Here is a 17,177-nt window from a genome sequence, read left to right as displayed (position 1 = left end):
AGGACTTGGCTCAAAGAAGGTTTCTTGTTGAGGCGTCTGTCGAGCATCGTTTAGATTTTATCGCTCTATCGGAGACGGGTAGAGATAACTTTGCACCTCAATTTCTAAGTACTTTGTCAGGGGTATAGATTTTGATTGGCATTGCTTGCCGCCGAGAGGGAGATCGGGTGGAATCTTACTCGGCGTTAGGTGCGAAGCGCTTGAGGTTCGCAGTGTGGTTATGGGTGACTTTGCAATCAAGTTTCCGGTGCGGTCGAAGGAAGATGGGTTTAATTGGGCTCTGGTTGCGGTATATGGTGTTGCGCAGCCCGAACTCAAGCCCGAGTTCTTGGCTGATCTCGTTCGGATTTGCGGTTCTGAGCAGTTGCCTATCTTGGTGGGGGTGATTTCAATATAATTAGAAGGCGTGAGGATAAGAACAATGATAACTTTGACGGCAGATGGTCGTTCATGTTCAATACTATCATTGAAAGCTTGGACCTGAGATAAATTGAGCTCTCGGGTAGAAAATTCACTTGGGCTAACGCGCTACCAAATCCGACGTATGAGAAGTTGGATCGAGTGTTGGCCAGTGTCGATTGGGAATAGAAGTTCCCTTTAGTAACAGTCCAGGCCTTGTCCCGTGGTATTTCTGACCACACGCCGTTATTTGTGGACTCTGGTGAGGCCACCCACCTGGGGAACAAAAATGTGTTCTCCTTTGAGATGGCTTGGTTTGAACGAGAAGGCTTCCTTGATCTCGTGGCCAGAGAGTGGGCTAAGGATTCAGGAGGGAAGACTGCGCTTCAGCGCTGGCAGAATAAGATTAGGCATTTGAGGAGTTTCCTGCATGGGTGGGCTAAGCATCTTAGCGGGATTTATAAGGTCGAAAAGGAAAGGCTCCTTTCCCTTATTCAGTCCCTAGATGTAAAAGCAGAAACCACGATGCTGCCGGCCATGGAGCTTCATGCCAAGCTTGATGCGGAATTGAGGCTGAAAGAACTTCTTAGGGAAGAAGAGTTGAAGTGGGCGTTGCGGGCCAAGGTCCGGTGAGTAGTCCAGGGGGACGCGAACACTCAATTCTTTCACATGATCGCTAATGGTAAGCATCGAAAGAAGATGATCTTTCAGCTTGAGCAAGATGAGGGTACAATTGTAGGACAGGAAAACCTAAAATTGTACATTACAGAGTACTATAAGCAGCTGTTTGGCCCTCCAGAAGAGAACTGTGTGTCTCTGGATGAGTCCAGGGTTGAGGATGTTCCTCAACTCACAGCGGTGGAGAATGGTATTCTTGTGGCTCCTTTCTCCAAGAAAGAGGTGCTGGAGGCCATTTCGCAAATGAAAATTAACAAGGCGCCGGGCCCTGATGGATTTCTAGCGGAGTTTTATAAGATATGCTGGCATATCATTAAAGGGGATTTGTTGCCTTTGTTCAATGATCTGTTTGCTGGACAGCTTCATCTTTTTCAGCTCAATTTTGGAACGATCACCCTTCTTCCTAAGAAAACAGAGGCTGTGAGAATTGAGCAATTCAGGCCAATTTGTCTTCTTAATGTTAGTTTCAAAATTTTCACCAAGGTCGGGACCAATAGGCTCACACAGATCGCGCATGCTGTTGTGCCGCCTACCCAAACTGCTTTCATGCTGGACAGGAATATCCTTGAGGGGGTAGTGGTCCCTCATGAAACGCTCCTTGAAATCCACACGAAAAAGCTAGATGGGGTTGTTTTCAAAGTGGATTTCGAAAAAGCGTACGACAAAGTCAAATGGCCATTCCTTCAACAGGCCTTGCGTATGAAGGGTTTTGATTAGGCTTGGCGACGCCAGGTAGAATCCTTTACGCAAAGAGGGAGCGTTGGAATTAAAGTAAATGATGATATAGGGCATTATTTCCAGACACACAAAGGCCTGCGGCAAGGAGATACAATGTCCCCTATTTTGTTCAACATTGTGGTTGACATGTTGGCAATTCTCATAGGTAGGGCAAAGGAGGCCGGTCAGGTGGGTGGCTTGGTGCCCAACCTAGTTGATGGGGGTGTGTCCATTCTGCAGTACGCTGATGATACAATCATCTTTATGGAGCATGACCTGGCAAAAGCGAGAAATATGAAGCTGGTGTTATGCTTATTTGAACAATTGACCGGGTTAAAGATTAACTTTCATAAAAGCGAGTTGTTCTGCTTTGGTAGAGCCAAGGAGGAACAAGAGGCTTATAGGCAATTGTTTGGATGTGAATTAGGGGCTTTACCTTTTACTTACCTAGGTATATGTAACGCCCTCGATGCGGCTATATCTCCCACGTGTCGAAGCACGACTTAGAGGCATAACCGCATTGAAAGCAATGTCACAAGTGAGATAATCTTCACACATCCCATGTAATACATAAGGGAAAGAGATACATAGTTGGCTTACAATCGCCACTTCACACAATTACATGAATAAAGCATTACATCATCCAAATACAATCAAGGCCCGACTACGGAGCCAAAATAAAAGAAGAACCCCAAATGCGACAAAGGTCCCCGATCGACCCCAACTGGGCTCCACTACTGATCAACTAGAACGAAACAACACAAAGGACAAGATCTTCATCGAGCTCCTCCTGAGCTTGGTTGCGTCATCTGCACGGTCTCATCGACACTTGCAAGCTGGTTTTGGAAGTATCTGTGAGCCACAGGGACTCAGCAATCTCACACCCTCGCGATCAAGACTATTTAAGCTTATGGGTAAGGTAAAGGTATGAGGTGGAGCTGCAGCAAGCGACTAGCATATATGGTGGCTAACATACGCAAACGAGAGCGAGAAGAGAAGGCAAAGCATGATCGAGAAAGTATGATCAAGAAGTGATCCTAAACAACCTACGTCAAGCATAACTCCAACACCGTGTTCACTTCCCGGACTCCGCCGGAAAGAGACCATCACGGTAACACACGCTATTGATTCATTTTAATTAAGTTAAGGTTCACGTTATCTACAACCGGATATTAACAAATTCCCATCTGCCGATAACCGCGGGCACGGCTTTCGAAAGTTCAAATCCCTGCAGGGGTGTCCCAACTTAGCCCATGACAAGCTCTCACGTTCAACGAAGGAATAGACCTCCTCCCGAGACATTCCGATCAGACTCGGTATCCCGGTACAACAAGACATTTCGACAGGGTAAAACTAAACCAGCAACACCGCCCGAATGTGCCGACAAATCCCGATAGGAGCTGCACATATCTCTTTCTCAGGGCACACTCAGATGAGACATCCTACGAGTAAAACCAACCCTCAAGTTGCCCCGAGGTGGCCCCGCAGTCTACTCGGTCGGACCAACACTCAGAGGAGCACTGGCCCAGGGGGGTTAAAATAATGATGACCCTTGGGCGCGCGACCCCCAAGGGAAAAGAAAAGGCTAGGCGGCAAATGGTAAAATCAATGTTGGGCATTGCTGGAAAAGCTTTACTTAAGGCGAACTGTCAAGGGATTCCCATAATAGCCCAACCGCGTAAGGAACGCAAAATCCGGGAACATAACACCGATATGACGGAAACTAGGGCGGCAAGAGTGGAACAAAACACCAGGCATAAGGCCGAGCCTTCCACCCTTTACCAAGTATATAGATGCATTAATTAAATAAGATATATAGTGATATCCCAACAAGTAACAGGTTCCAACAAGGAACAACATCTCCATGTTCCAACGAGGAACAAACTTCAATCTTCACCTGCAACTAACAACGCTATAAGAGGGGCTGAGCAAAGCGGTAACATAGCCAAACAACGGTTTGCTAGGACAAGGTGGGTTAGAGGCTTGGTTCAACAATATAGGAGGCATGATAAGCAAGTGGTAGGTATCGCAGCATAGGCATAGCAAAAGAGCGAGCAACTAAGCAAGCAAAGATAGAAGTGATTTCGGGGGTATGATCATCTTGCCTGAAATCCCGCAAGGAAGAAGAACGAGTCCATGAAGGAGACAAACGGACGTAGTCGAACGGATCCTCACAAACGTGACGTAACCGGAACCAATCCGAAGAAGAAAACACCGGAAAGAAATGCACAAACAACATTACAAGTTAAGTGGAGCTCAATATGCAACGAGTTGCATATTGCGGAACACCACATGAATTATTTAGTTCTCTCTTGTTTAGGTACTCAACAATATTAAATGTTGATTAACATGGCAAGAGGGTGAAGCAAATGAAAACTGCCTATCTAGTCAAGGTTAAATGAGGCCGGAAGCAACGAACAACAATTCCGGAAACTCCTCATGAGCATATTATAGATTTGGTACTGTTCTGCCCTAAAAACAATTTTAGAGTTGTTTAACATGCCAATAAAGGTCACCATGTTAAACTAGGCATTTTTCTACCCCATTTACATATAAAGTTTATTAAATTCCGAGTTACGGTTATTTACTTATGAATTAAATCATTTTAGCATGGCATAGGATCAAATTTAACCAAAAAGCATTTTAGACATTTTAAACATGGATGAAAGTTGCATATTATGAAACTAGACAAAATTCTAAGCAACTTTCATATTAAGTTTGTCTTAATATGATGCACTGTTTGTGAGTAATTAAATGTATGAACATGAGAGTCTTTTATGTAAAACTGCCAAACTCCTGGATATTAAACAAATTCGCATAACTGGAAAAAAAACATGTATGGGCCGAAACTGGCCCGAACTGGGCTGCACAGGAGCAAACAGAGATGGGCTTCCTCACATTGGGCCTGGCTTAGTGGGGAGGCTGGATGTGGGCTGGATCTGGCAGCGGTTGGGCTGCGGCCCATGCCATGGTCAACGGCAGCCATGCAGGGGCGCGCTCGCAGCGAAGCAGAGGGCGGCGGTGCTGGGACTTGTGGCGGGATGATGAAGAAGCGTGATCCGGTGATGATCCAGTGGCGAAGACGACGGGGCCCTGTCGGATCCGGGCAGATATGGCCAGGGTGGCTCAATTTCCGACGAGGGGAGACCGGATCGGGCGGGGCCGGCGAGGGTTAGGCGCCATGGCGGCGGTGCTGACCAAGGAGGAGAGCAGAGGGGTTAGGGAGAGAAAGAGAGACGGGGAGGAAAGGAAAAGGCGACGGCGGCGTGACCTGGGTTCAAGGCGGCCGGCGACGAGCATGCTCCGGCGGCCTTGGTCGCCGACGGCGGACGGCGGGGACGGAGGGAGGAGAGATCGGGGTTCTCCCAATCTGGAACGGAGGCAGCGGCGTGCGGGCTCGGGGGCGGGCCCCGATGGGCTCCGCGGGCTTGCTCCAGGCCTGGGCGGCTGACAAAAATGGAAGGGGTCCTTCCTTTTATAGGCATGGGTCTAGGGTTGGGGTTTTTGCTCCGTTTCGGAGCCATTCGATCGCTATCGGACGGTCCGGAGTGGAGGGGGAGTAGGTGGGTTGCCGGTGGGCTGTGCGGAAGGCCTCGGGCTGAGGGGAGAGAAGAGAGAGAGAGGCCCGACAGTAGTTTCCGGGGACCGAAAACGTCCGACGAAAAGACCGACTATACTGCCGCTATAGTTTACCGGTTGGGCTATCAAACGAACTCCGAATACGACGAAAATTGACAGGCGGTCTATCTACACTATAATAAGACCACACGCCAACTTTCATCCCATTCCGAGGACATTTTCCGGCCACTTATAAAATTCTATTTCGGACATGTCGCGGGCGCGTGCAAGTGTGGTTGGACTCAGAACGGACAACGGAAGGAACGGGGAGACCCGGACGGATGCAAGTTTTGAAAACATGATGATGCAATGCACATGATGACAAGATGAAATGCAACACGCAAGCAAATGACATGGCAATGACAACGAATAACTGGAAGACACCTGGCACATCGGTCTCGGGGCGTTACAGTATACCCATTCACCATCGTAAGCTAACGAACAGAGAGTGGAAATGCATCGAAGATCGGTTTGAAAAGAAACTTAGTTGCTGGAAGGGCAAACTTATGTCATATGGAGGCCGGTTAATTCTTATTAATTCGGTGCTCACGAGTATGCCGATGTTCCTACTTTCTTTCTTTGAGGTTCCAGTTGGGGTTAGGAAAAGGCTGGACTTCTATCGATCAAGATTTTTTTGGCAGAGTGATGAACTTAAGAGAAAGTATAGACTCGCCAAGTGGGATGTTATTTGTCGACCAAAGGACCAAGGGGGTTTGGGCATCGAGAATCTTGAGGTCAAGAACAGATGCCTACTTAGTAAGTGGCTGAATAAGCTATCAGTTCAGACTGACGCAACTTGGGCGCAGATTCTCCATAACAAGTATCTGCATTCCAAAACTTTGTCACAGGTGACAGTGAGACCAACTGATTCACCGTTTTGGAAGGGGCTTATGAGAGTTAAGACAGCCTTCTTTAATAGAACAAAGTTTATTGTCGGTGATGGCAATGATACATGTTTCTGGGAGGATACTTGGTTGGGTGATACACCATTGGCACTACAGTACCCAACCATGTATCGTATTGTCCAGCGACGTGATGCGCTAGTTGCAACGATTATGTAGTCCATTCCCCTTAATATTCAGTTTCGGAGGGTGCTTGTTGGTGATAGATGGGAAGCTTGGCTTCATTTGGTGCGTAGACTGATGGAAGTCCAGCTAGCTAATCAGCCCGATCAGTTGTGTTGGAAACTTACTAGGTCTGGACAATTTACTGTTAAGTCGATGTATATCGATGTTATTAACTCGACTGTCATTCCTAGCTCCAAACATGTTTGGAAAGTAAAAGTTCCTTTGAAAATTAAAGTGTTTATGTGGTTTGTCCATAAACAGGTTATTTTAACAAAGGACAACTTGGTTAAGCGCAATTGGACAGGATCTACTAGGTGTAGTTTCTGTGATCAGGACGAGACCATTAAGCATCTCTTCTTGGAGTGTCCGTTGGCGAGAATTCTGTGGCGCACCGTGCAAATTGCCTTTAACATTACTCCTCCAAGTTCGGTCGGGTCGTTATTTGAAACATGGCTGGATGGGATAGAGTCCGACACAGCTAGACATATTCGTGTAGGAGTTTGTGCGTTGTTATGGGCAATTTGGAACTGCAGAAGTGATTTGGCTTTTAACAGAAAAACTACTATTCATTTTTTGCAGATTGTATTCCGTGCTACAGCTTTGATCCGTATGTGGTCCTTACTCACTCCGATGGAGGCCAGGGAGCGTTTGGTTACTGAATCTATCCGGTAGGAGATGGTAGCGCGGGATATTTTCAACCGGTTTGGATGATCGTCAATAGGCAATTAGTTTTCCTATCTTTATTTTGTCAGCCGGTTGTGGCTTTATGGCCTTTTCTTGTTTTGGCATCGAGGCTCTATGTGAGCTCGTCTTTATTTTGTTTCAAGACTCCATAACATTGTTGAACCTATTTTATTTATTTATATGGCCGTATGCATCGTTCTGATGCAGAGGCCGGGGAGTCCCCCCTTTTCTAAAAAAAAATATGTGACATGAGTTCCTCAAACAATCCCTTGGGTAGAAAGAATTTGATCTGTCAACGTCAGCAAGCACATGAACTGGACTTCTTACGCGAAATGTTCTTCTTGATCACCCTTTCGCACATAAGCCTTTTTCGAGATACCGTTTGTTGCCACTGTAATTTTGGTGCTTGACTGATTCCTTGTGGAGGAGTCCGTTAGATAATGACTTGGCCGTTTTCGGTTCAGCACCTCTTCTGATAATTTGTCAGCAGCAGCATTGTCTTGCTTTGCCTGACACTCATCACATGACCATTCTACTAATGTTGCATCAAGAACAACCGGGTCCGAACAGTATCTGCAGAACAATGGATCACATCGATCAAGCAACAGACAATAATGACCAAATAACAATTGAAGAAAAATAGTCAAAACCCATTTTAATTATCACCGAACTAACTTCCCAGTGAGAGTAGAGTATACTCACTAAACAGCACATGGTTCGGCCAAAGATGGATATCAGTAGTGAGAGGCTTGGAACATCTATATTTTGTCTAATAAAGACGTAAAAAGTATAATTAGTTCTTTCTTTCTTTTTACGGAAGTAAAGAATGTTTTGAATTTTCATAGTTTCTCAGACTTAACTTCGATATTAGATTTGCAACTCAGGTTAATGCAAATTAGTAAGATCGCAGTATTACAAAATTTATTTTAATGACATATATGATGAAGGTAAATTTCAGAATGTTTGAACTTCAGGGTGCAGTCTAAGATCATTATGGAGTATATGATATATTATAGAGAAACGTACTGATGCACAGTAGCACCGCAAGCGCAGAACATCACGAGCTCTTCCTCGCCAACATCTCCACACACTTCACATAAAATTTTCTGCAAAATCACAAAAATAGGAGCATGTTCTTGAAAGCATTAATAAAAGCATGTAGCACTACTTCAAAATCAAATGTGCACACATTAAAAGTGTGCATAATAATTCTTCTGTGAAAACAGTAGTTTGCCCATTTCTGTCTTAACAAACACTTCTTTTTTGTAAGATTGTTCTCATACACTGAGCCTGAATGCATCAGAATGTCCATGGTAAATATTTTTACAACATTCTCGCAAACTACACTTGGTAGCTCCAGCAGACTTCCGCTCGGTAGTTAATAGTACCTGATTGAAAACTCTACCATCCGTGAAGACTATATCATCAGAGTGGCCACCCTGTTCTCCACCGTCGGCTGAACCAACCACAACACCGTTCACGTGGTTACCGCATCGAGCGATGGAACGCTCGTAACAAACATCAGAGGCCTCTCTTGCCTGTCAAGCAACCATTTATAAACCAATAATACCATAAACACTCACATATCATCATAAAGAAAAAAGAATCTCAAAGATACAACGTACCAACTTTTTACCGAAGGACCTTAAACCACCATCACGAGAACGGGCGCGATCGGCTTCGGCGAGCTTCTTAATCGTGTCGTAGTCGTATGCCTTGGATCGTGGTGTGTGATCATGCAGCAGATTCTTCTCACGACCAAAATCCAAGTTATCCAGATAGAATATCTGCAGGTTGTTAATAATAAAGCCAATCAGCAAACACTGCATCCTAATACTAAAAACCACAAGTGTAGCTCCCTGCCTACCTGCAAGAAAATAATGCATCCAAACAGATTCTCCACAGGCCGCCCCTGAGCGAAAGCGGCCTGAACTTGGCAGGCAGAGTCCAAAATGACACGAATCACGTACTCGGACCAGTCATACGTCTGAATCTCGTCAGGACGCCGCAGGGCCATGAAGTAGTCCAAGGATAAAGAGTCGGTCGCCCTTGGAGCCAGCAGATTCTCCACAACGAAGACCACGAACGCGATCTTGAATGCAGCCCGGTCCTTCTCCGCCATTCCCCGACGGAATTTCTTCTTCAGCACATGCTTTGCAGCATGCAGGATTCTGAGTCTGCTGTCATCTCCTTCCTCCAAGCTGAGCGCGCCGCGCACGGTCGCCTTGGCCTCGTCGGAGACCAGCCCCTGAACCTGATCCTTCTTGGGCACCGGACGTCCTCCGGAAGGCACGCCGAACACTTTGCTGACGTCCTGTGGGCAGAACGGTATGCCGGCTACTTTGCCGACTGCTGCAGGCTGGCTAGCACTGGCACCGGCGGCATCTCGTACTACCTTGGTCAGGAGCCACAGGGAGAACCTGTGGCCAACCTTCCTGTGCAGTGGCAGCTCCAGCAAGCCCCCGAAATCGATTGACCGCACGAGCTGCTTCTTCTCGAGGGAGAAGCGGGAGATGACCTTGTGGACGGCCTTCGGGGAGCAAGGCGAGCTTAGTTTGCGATGGCTCCTGCTCTGAGGCATCACTGAAGAACCAATGGGCTGTGCTGTCCCGAAATAAGCAGCCAATCTGTGCTGTCTTGGTTGCAGAATGAAGAGTAAAATCAAGTGAGTTTTTAGACAATTATGACGCTCATCTGCTAAGCTGAGTGCATCTTGCACAAGATTGAAGCAAGATTTACAGTTATTGACTGCAAATCCCAACTCAGTGGCTTGCAGATTATGCAACAGAGGCTAGCTCAAACTGGATGCCATAGGACAGAAAGCAGAGCACATAGCCAGTGGAACTCACCAGTGCACGCCGAGAAGGAGCAATGCCCACCGCCGATCGAGCGCCGCCGCCGTCAAGAAGGTCCAATGGGGCGAAGTGGGATGGGGAGGGGGGAGAGAGAGAGAGAGAGAGATGGGAGCAGTCGAGGCACGCGGCGACAGTACGGCCAGCTCGGGGACTGACGAGGCATGGACGGACGGTGGCAGGCGAAGCAGCGACGGAAGTGACAGTTCATGTAGATGGATAGCAGAGCCCACAAAGCCCTGAGAACACTGCGGAGGATGACTGAGGAAAGGGCAAGGAGGACACGACGCCATGCTCTCATCTTTTTTGACTTTTCTCGACCTGTTCATACTAGATCAGATCAGACCGATGATGTGAACGTTCAATTTCACTTTTTGAAAGGAGCATTGTGTCATTCCGTCACCTACAAGTTCGGTGAAATCAGCATACCATGCATCACATTCACATATGGTGCGCGCGAGCAGCCACCGATTGAAACGATCGTATTGACAACATTTTGGTAAGCAAAGAGGCCCAACACACTCAAAGTATGCGCTATATGATTAGAGCATTTTAATTTTCTGAAAACTGATAATCTATTAACTTATAGCCATCTAGCCTTTTCCATCAAGTTTTCTTTATACTAGCTAATTGCCCGTCCGTTGCAACGGGGCAAACAAATTTTAGTGACTCAATACCAATTATGAGTGCCTCCACAGAGATATCGTGAGTGCCTTTTTTTTCTATGGCCCATCCCGCATCGACCCACGTCTGACATAGTCTGATAGGATCGGATGACAGAACGTCAAAATGGTGTAAAGGAAATGAGATATTTTAAGAGGAACCCACATAAATGATATTTTAAGGCTCTTGAGGTATTTAAACACACTACACATGCGATAATCAAAAGCGGAAAAGAATGACACTCTATAATTAATCTGATTCTTCTGTCCAACGTTACATGATGCTTTTCATAAGTTAATATGTTGTTTTTTGTTTTAAGAGAATGAGTAGGACAAAGAAAAGTTTCAGTTCGATTCAAATTATTTTAAATTGTTTTTCTTGTGCATCATTAATTGAGATTAGCTAAAGGATCTACACAAACGAAGCCGGGATGGGGTGTAACGCCCCGAGACCGTTGCGTCAGGTGTCTTTCAATTATTCGCTGTTGTTGCCTTGTCATTTGCTTGCGTGTCATGCATTTCATATCATGTCATCATGTGCATCGCATTTATATACGTGTTCGTCTCATGCATCCGAGCATTTTCTCCGTTGTCCGTTTTGCAATCCGACACTCCTATGTCCTTCGGCGCCCCTTTTTGTCTCTTTTCGTGAGCGGGTGTTAAACTTCCTCAGATTAGACCAAAATTTGCCAAGCGGCCTTGGTACACAACCGGTAGACCGTCTGTCAAGTTTCGTGCCATTTGAAGTTCGTTTGATACTCCAACGGTTAACCGGGGAACGGTAAAGGCCTCGTGTGTGTTGCAGCCCAACACCCCTCCAAAGTGGACCAAAACCCATCCAAACCCCTTCCATCCTCTCGGTCGTTCGATCATGATCGCGTGGCCGAAAATCACACCTCATTTGGACTCTCCTAGCTCCCTCTACCTATATATATGTGTCTCTCTCCGAAATCTCACGGACGAACCCTAGATCTTCCTCCTCCGCACGCCGGACATGTCCACTCCGCCGCCGGACATGTCCGCCGGCCACCTCACCCCGACCAATCGGCAACCACCACGTCATCCCGCTGCCACTCTCCTCCAACCACGCGCCGCCACGTCAGCCGGCCTCCTCCCTCTCTCTCCGGGGCCCGCAGCCGGCCCGCGCGTCGCCCGCGGCCGCCCGAGCCGCCCGCGCGCCCGGCCGCCTCCGTCGCCGGCGCATCGCCGGAGAGCTCCGCCACCGCGCCGCCATCACCGCCGCTCGCGCCTCATGCGCGCCTGCCGCCGCCGCAACGTCGCCTCCTCGCTGCGCCACCGCGCCTCGCCGCTGTCGGCCACCGCACCTCGCCGCCTCGTTCACAGCGCCGCCTCGCCCTCCGTGCCCGCAGCGCCATGGCACCGCGCCGCCCGACGCCCAGCCGCCGAGCTCCGGCGACCTCGCCATCGCCGGCGAGCTCCCGCACCGCCTCCTCCATCGTCGGTCGCCGCCCCATCGCCGGATCCGGCCGGTTGGACGAGATCCACCGGTCCGGCGAACCAAACGCGCGCCCCCGTCCCCGGATCTCTCCATCCCGATTCTCTGAGGTTGAAATATTTTTGAGTCTTTTCCCCCTCTTATTTTATTGCTCTTTTCATCATGTCATAACTCATCATCTGTAGCTCCGTTTTGTGCGTGCCATATATAAAAATGTTCATCATGATGTCCTCTTCATTTTGTTCCGTTGAACCATGCTTGCTTGAGTCCATCTTGATGCCCTAATTTCTGTTGCAAGAGTGCTTCATAATGTTAGTTCCTGATTCTTATCAGTTTATGAGCATTTGTCATTTTTGCCATTTGTTTTGCTTGCCATTTCCAAACCGTGCATCCGATTCCGGTGATCTTTATATCAATTTCAACCAAAATCACCTCACCTTTCCAGTGGCACTCTTGGATTTCCAAGTTGAGGCCAGGTTCAATCATTTCTTTGCAAATCATGCATATGCATCGCATACCGCATCCCGCATATCATACCATGTTCATGTGTTGGTTGTTTACTATGTTGTGTGCTTCTTTCCGGTGTTGCTTCTTCGGGTTGGTTCCGGTAACGTCGTAATTGTGAGGACCCGTTCGACTATGTCCGTTTATCTTCTTCATGGACTCGTTCTTCTTCCTTGCGGGATTTCAGGCAAGATGACCATACCCTCGAAATCACTTCTATCTTTGCTTGCTAGTTGCTCGCTCTTTTGCTATGCCTATGTTGCGATACCTACCACTTGCTTATCATGCCTCCCATACTGTTGAACCAAGCCTCTAACCCACCTTGTCCTAGCAAACCGTTGTTTGGCTATGTTACCGCTTTGCTCAGCCCCTCTTATAGCGTTGTTAGTTGCAGGTGAAGATTGGAGCTTGTTCCTTGTTGGAACATGGTTATTTTGTTGGGATATCACAATGTCTCTTATTTAATTAATGCATCTATATACTTGGTAAAGGGTGGAAGGCTCGGCCTTATGCCTGGTGTTTTGTTCCACTCTTGCCGCCCTAGTTTCCGTCATATCAGTGTTATGTTCCCGGATTTTGCGTTCCTTACGCGGTTGGGTTATAATGGGAACCCCTTGACAGTTCGCTTTGAGTAAAACTCCTCCAGCAAGGCCCAACCTTGGTTTCACCATTCGCCACCTAGCCTCTTTTTCCCTTGGGTTAGGCCAGCCCAAGGGTCATCTTTATTTTAACCCCCCCGGGCCAGTGCTTGTCGAAGTGTTGGTCCGAACTGAGTAGACTGCAGGGCCACCTCGAGGAAACTTGAGGGCTGGTTTTACTCGTAGGATGTCTCATCCAGTGTTGCCCTGAGAACGAGATATGTGCAGCTCCTTTCAGGATGTCGGCGCATCGGGCGGTCTTGCTGGACTTGTTTTACCATTGTCGAGGATGTCTTGTAACCGGGATTCCAAGTCTGATCGGGTCTTCCCGCTAGAAGGAATATCCTTCGTTGACCGTGAGAGCTTGTGATGGGCTAAGTTGGGACACCCCTGCAGGGATTTGAACTTTCGAAAGCCGTGCCCACGGTTATGGGCAGATGGGAATTTGTTAATGTCCGGTTGTAGAAAACCTGAAGTTGACCTTAATTAAAATGCATCAACCGCGTGTGTAACCGTGATGGTCTCTTCTCGGCGGAGTCCGGGAAGTGAACACGGTGTTGGAGTTATGTTTGACGTAGGTTGTTCTAGGATCACTTCTTGATCATAGTTTCTCGACCGTGCTTTTGCCTTCTCTTCTCGCTCTCATTTGCGTATGTTAGCCACCAAATATGCTAGTCGCTTGCTGCAGCTCCACCTCATACCTTTTACCTTACCTATAAGCTTAAATAGTCTTGGTCGCGAGGGTGTGAGATTGCTGAGTCCCTGTGACTCACAGATACTTCCAAAACCAGTTTGCAGGTGCCGATGTTACCAAGCAGGTGACGCAACCAAGCTCAGGACGAGCTCGATGAAGATCTTGTCCTTTGTGTTGTTTCGTTCTAGTTGATCAGTAGTGGAGCCCAGTTGGGGTCGATCGGGGATCTGTGTAGCATTTGGGGTAGTCTTCTTTTATTTTGGGTTCCGTAGTCGGACCTTGTTTGTATTTGGATGATGTAATGCTTTATTCATGTAATTGTGTGAATTGGCGATTGTAAGCCAACTTTGTATCTCTTTCCCTTATGTATTACATGGGTTGTGTGAAGATTACCTCACTTGCGACATTGCTTTCAATGCGGTTATGCCTCTAAGTCGTGCTTCGGCATGTGGGAGATATAGCCGCATCGAGGGCGTTACATATGCTGCAAGCCAATCCTTTGTTTTTGTTTTCAGTTGTGGTATTCGAGTTGCTTCGAAGTCAAGTGTTGATTTCATACCTTTCCTAAGCGGTGTTCTCATATTCCTATGTGAATACCAATCCTTCTTGATCTTCGAGTTTGCCATCTCAATTTCATCTGAACCGACGTGCTCCTCTTCAAGTGGATCTGATCATTTCAACATTTGCAAGATCAATTATCAGTTTTTTTGTCAACGGTGTTTGTTTCATCCATCTCCAAGTTGCCTTTGTTTTCCCGCCCACCCACCCTTTTTCTTCAAGGACTCAGATGTCTTAATCAAGTATCCTTTTATTGATGGGAAGTCTCTCCATTCTTTTCCGTCAATGTTCTTATCCGGTGATTCTCAGGAAGATACTAACAGAGCTTCAAGTTCATCATTCTTCATTCTTTTTCTTCTTCGATGGATTTAATTCAAGCTCTGTCGATCAAACCCTTTGCTCGGTTCTAATGCTTTCCCATGCCGGTGCACCTCTTAATCATCCACCTCTTGATATTTTTGTATCCGGAGTGCTGAAGATATCTCAGGAGGCTCGTCTTGTCATTCAAGATTCGTTCAACTTATTTCGAGGTTGTTATCTCATTAAAGCCATTTAATTCAACAGGTGCAATCTCTTTTCAAGTAATCGTCCAACGGTGTTTCTTTTGAGTGGGCCTTAACCCACAGGTCTTTTCCCAGGATCTTACCTGACTCTTCTAATCTTCTCGGAGTTATTCTCAAATCTTTCGAAGTTTGACGTAAGAATGAATTATCATCAGTCAGTTGGTTTCTCCAAGATCTTATAACTCTTTTCATCGCTGGCTCAACCTCTTCATTTTTGGATTCTTCCGAAGTATCTCAACAATTCATGGTGGTGCTTCTCATCATCATTCTCTGCATTTGAAGACCGAAAAAGAGTTTTCCTCTAAATCTTATCTGTTCTCTCAAGATTCGTGATTCTAGCTTGATGCCATCCTCTCATAATTATTTCTGATTGTGAGAATTCTTTTCACCCATCCGGAGCATTTCATGAGTTGTTTCCATTTCTTTCCTCCGAATGCCATCTTTTCAAATATTATTCATTCCAGCTTTCAGCTCTCGTTCTCCAAATCTTACCGGTGCATCGTTCTAATATCCTCTAATCAGCTCGTGATCTCTTCGCTTCACTTCTATCTAAATTCCCTCAAGTATCTTCATTCTTCTCTAATTCTTGCTGGTGATTCATCCCTTTACTTCGTTCTTTTCCAATTCTTACGGTGGTTTGCTCAAGATTCTCTTCCATGGTTATCATATTAATTCATTCGTTGTTTTCAATCCTACCGGTGGTTCGTTGAAGATTTTCCCAAGTTTGCGCTATGTCTATCCTTTCAACGAGAATAAGTTATATGCAATCCATTGCTTGTCATCAATTTAATTGGTGAAGGATAAGCATAATGTAATTCTTATTATTGTTTCATCCAAGTGATCTAATTCCGTATTTTGGAGGCTCATCAAATTCTCGGTTTCACTTGATTCATCTTTTCTTTTCCAGAGTTCCAAGTTTTTCCGCATTATCTAGTCGCGAAGCTTCATCTAAATCATTGCAAGGCTTCACCTTATATTCTCAACTTCTCTTTCGTTTAATCTTCTTTTTGTTATCGGAGTTCTTCATGGAGGCTCTACATGATGGTTCATCAAGGATTTAATTCCTTCTCAAAGTGTTCATTGAGATTCTTTTCAGAGGAGCTCAAGTTTTCTTCTTCTTGTAATTCGGAGTGCAATTGTTCTCCCTTATCTTTTGAGGTGGTAATATATCATTCTTCATTCACAGGAATGAGGTATTTAAACCCATCACTTTCTTCCATGGAGTTATCCTGGTATAAATTTCACCTAAAGCCTTCCCTAAGGATTGTTGCTATTTATGGTGCTCATAAATGACCCAAGTTCTTCTTTTATCCTCCCGGGGAAATAAGTTTCTCGTCTCCTTGTTGATATCAATCCATTCTATTGTTTCTGTTAGTGGCGGAATTTCACCTCTTGATTTTGAGATATTTTCCATAAGCCCACAACAAGCTTACTCTTTTCGTTGTTGGATTTCCAACAACTCTGTCCAATTCTCTATGGAAGGATGCTTTCAAATTCATTCGAGGTAGAAGATGTTGTTTTCTTCTTCGTTACTTTCAATCCATTCTATCTTTTGTTCCAGAGGCTTTGTGATGTTGCTCTCTTCGACCCATCATCTTGTTTTGTCAAGATCATGTTCTTTCCTTTGCTTATCCATTTAACTGGAGTGTTGTGTCCTCTGCTCAAGTTCTTTTCATGTTATCAAGTCTTGCATCTCTTTTCAACTGGAGTGCTGCCTGAATTTGTTCTTCCTTGTTCCTCTTTCCTAACGGAGTGTTTTCAACTTCGTTCATCTCCGTTGTATTCTTTTCTCGAAGTTGTTCAACTTTTCAAGGTTCTTTGGTTCACTCGCTTGTCATAGAAGCAACTTAGTTTTACCCCTTCTCTTCCTCTTTCGTTTTCCCTCCGGTGCCATCCTAGATCTCGGGACGAGATCCTCTCCTAGTGGTGGAGTGTTGTAACGCCCCGAGACCGTTGCGCCAGGTGTCTTCCAGTTATTCGCTGTTGTTGCCTTGTCATTTGTTTGCGTGCCATGCATTTCATATCATGTCATCATGTGCATCGCATTTGCATACGTGTTCGTCTCATGCATCTGAGCATTTTCCCCG

At 46.2% G+C, this 17,177-nt stretch overlaps 1 protein-coding gene across 2 annotated transcripts; it reads right to left on the bottom strand.

Moving 5' to 3' along the window:
• Positions 1 to 7,302: 7,302 nt before the first annotated feature.
• On the bottom strand, positions 7,303 to 10,306 carry LOC125512911 (uncharacterized). Of its 2 annotated transcripts, none has more exons than XM_048678055.2 (6): positions 10,013 to 10,306; positions 9,031 to 9,795; positions 8,789 to 8,950; positions 8,552 to 8,701; positions 8,190 to 8,269; positions 7,303 to 7,736 (listed from the first exon to the last, which is right to left on the bottom strand). In XM_048678055.2, the coding sequence occupies exons 2-6, from the start codon at positions 9,742 to 9,744 to the stop codon at positions 7,487 to 7,489; spliced, it is 1,356 nt and encodes a 451-aa protein (XP_048534012.1). In that variant the 5' UTR covers positions 9,745 to 9,795; positions 10,013 to 10,306; the 3' UTR covers positions 7,303 to 7,486. The 2 variants fall into 2 exon arrangements, with proteins under 2 accessions (XP_048534012.1, XP_048533959.1); XM_048678002.2 differs by having other exon boundaries at positions 9,031 to 9,799; positions 10,013 to 10,305.
• Positions 10,307 to 17,177: the final 6,871 nt, after the last annotated feature.

This window comes from Triticum urartu, chromosome 1A (assembly GCF_056163025.1).
Source record: "Triticum urartu cultivar PI428250 chromosome 1A, HENAU_Tu73, whole genome shotgun sequence".
Classification (NCBI taxonomy): Eukaryota; Viridiplantae; Streptophyta; class Magnoliopsida; order Poales; family Poaceae; genus Triticum; species Triticum urartu.
Note: the sequence above shows the minus strand (reverse complement) of the source record. Positions and strands in the feature narration are given on the sequence as shown.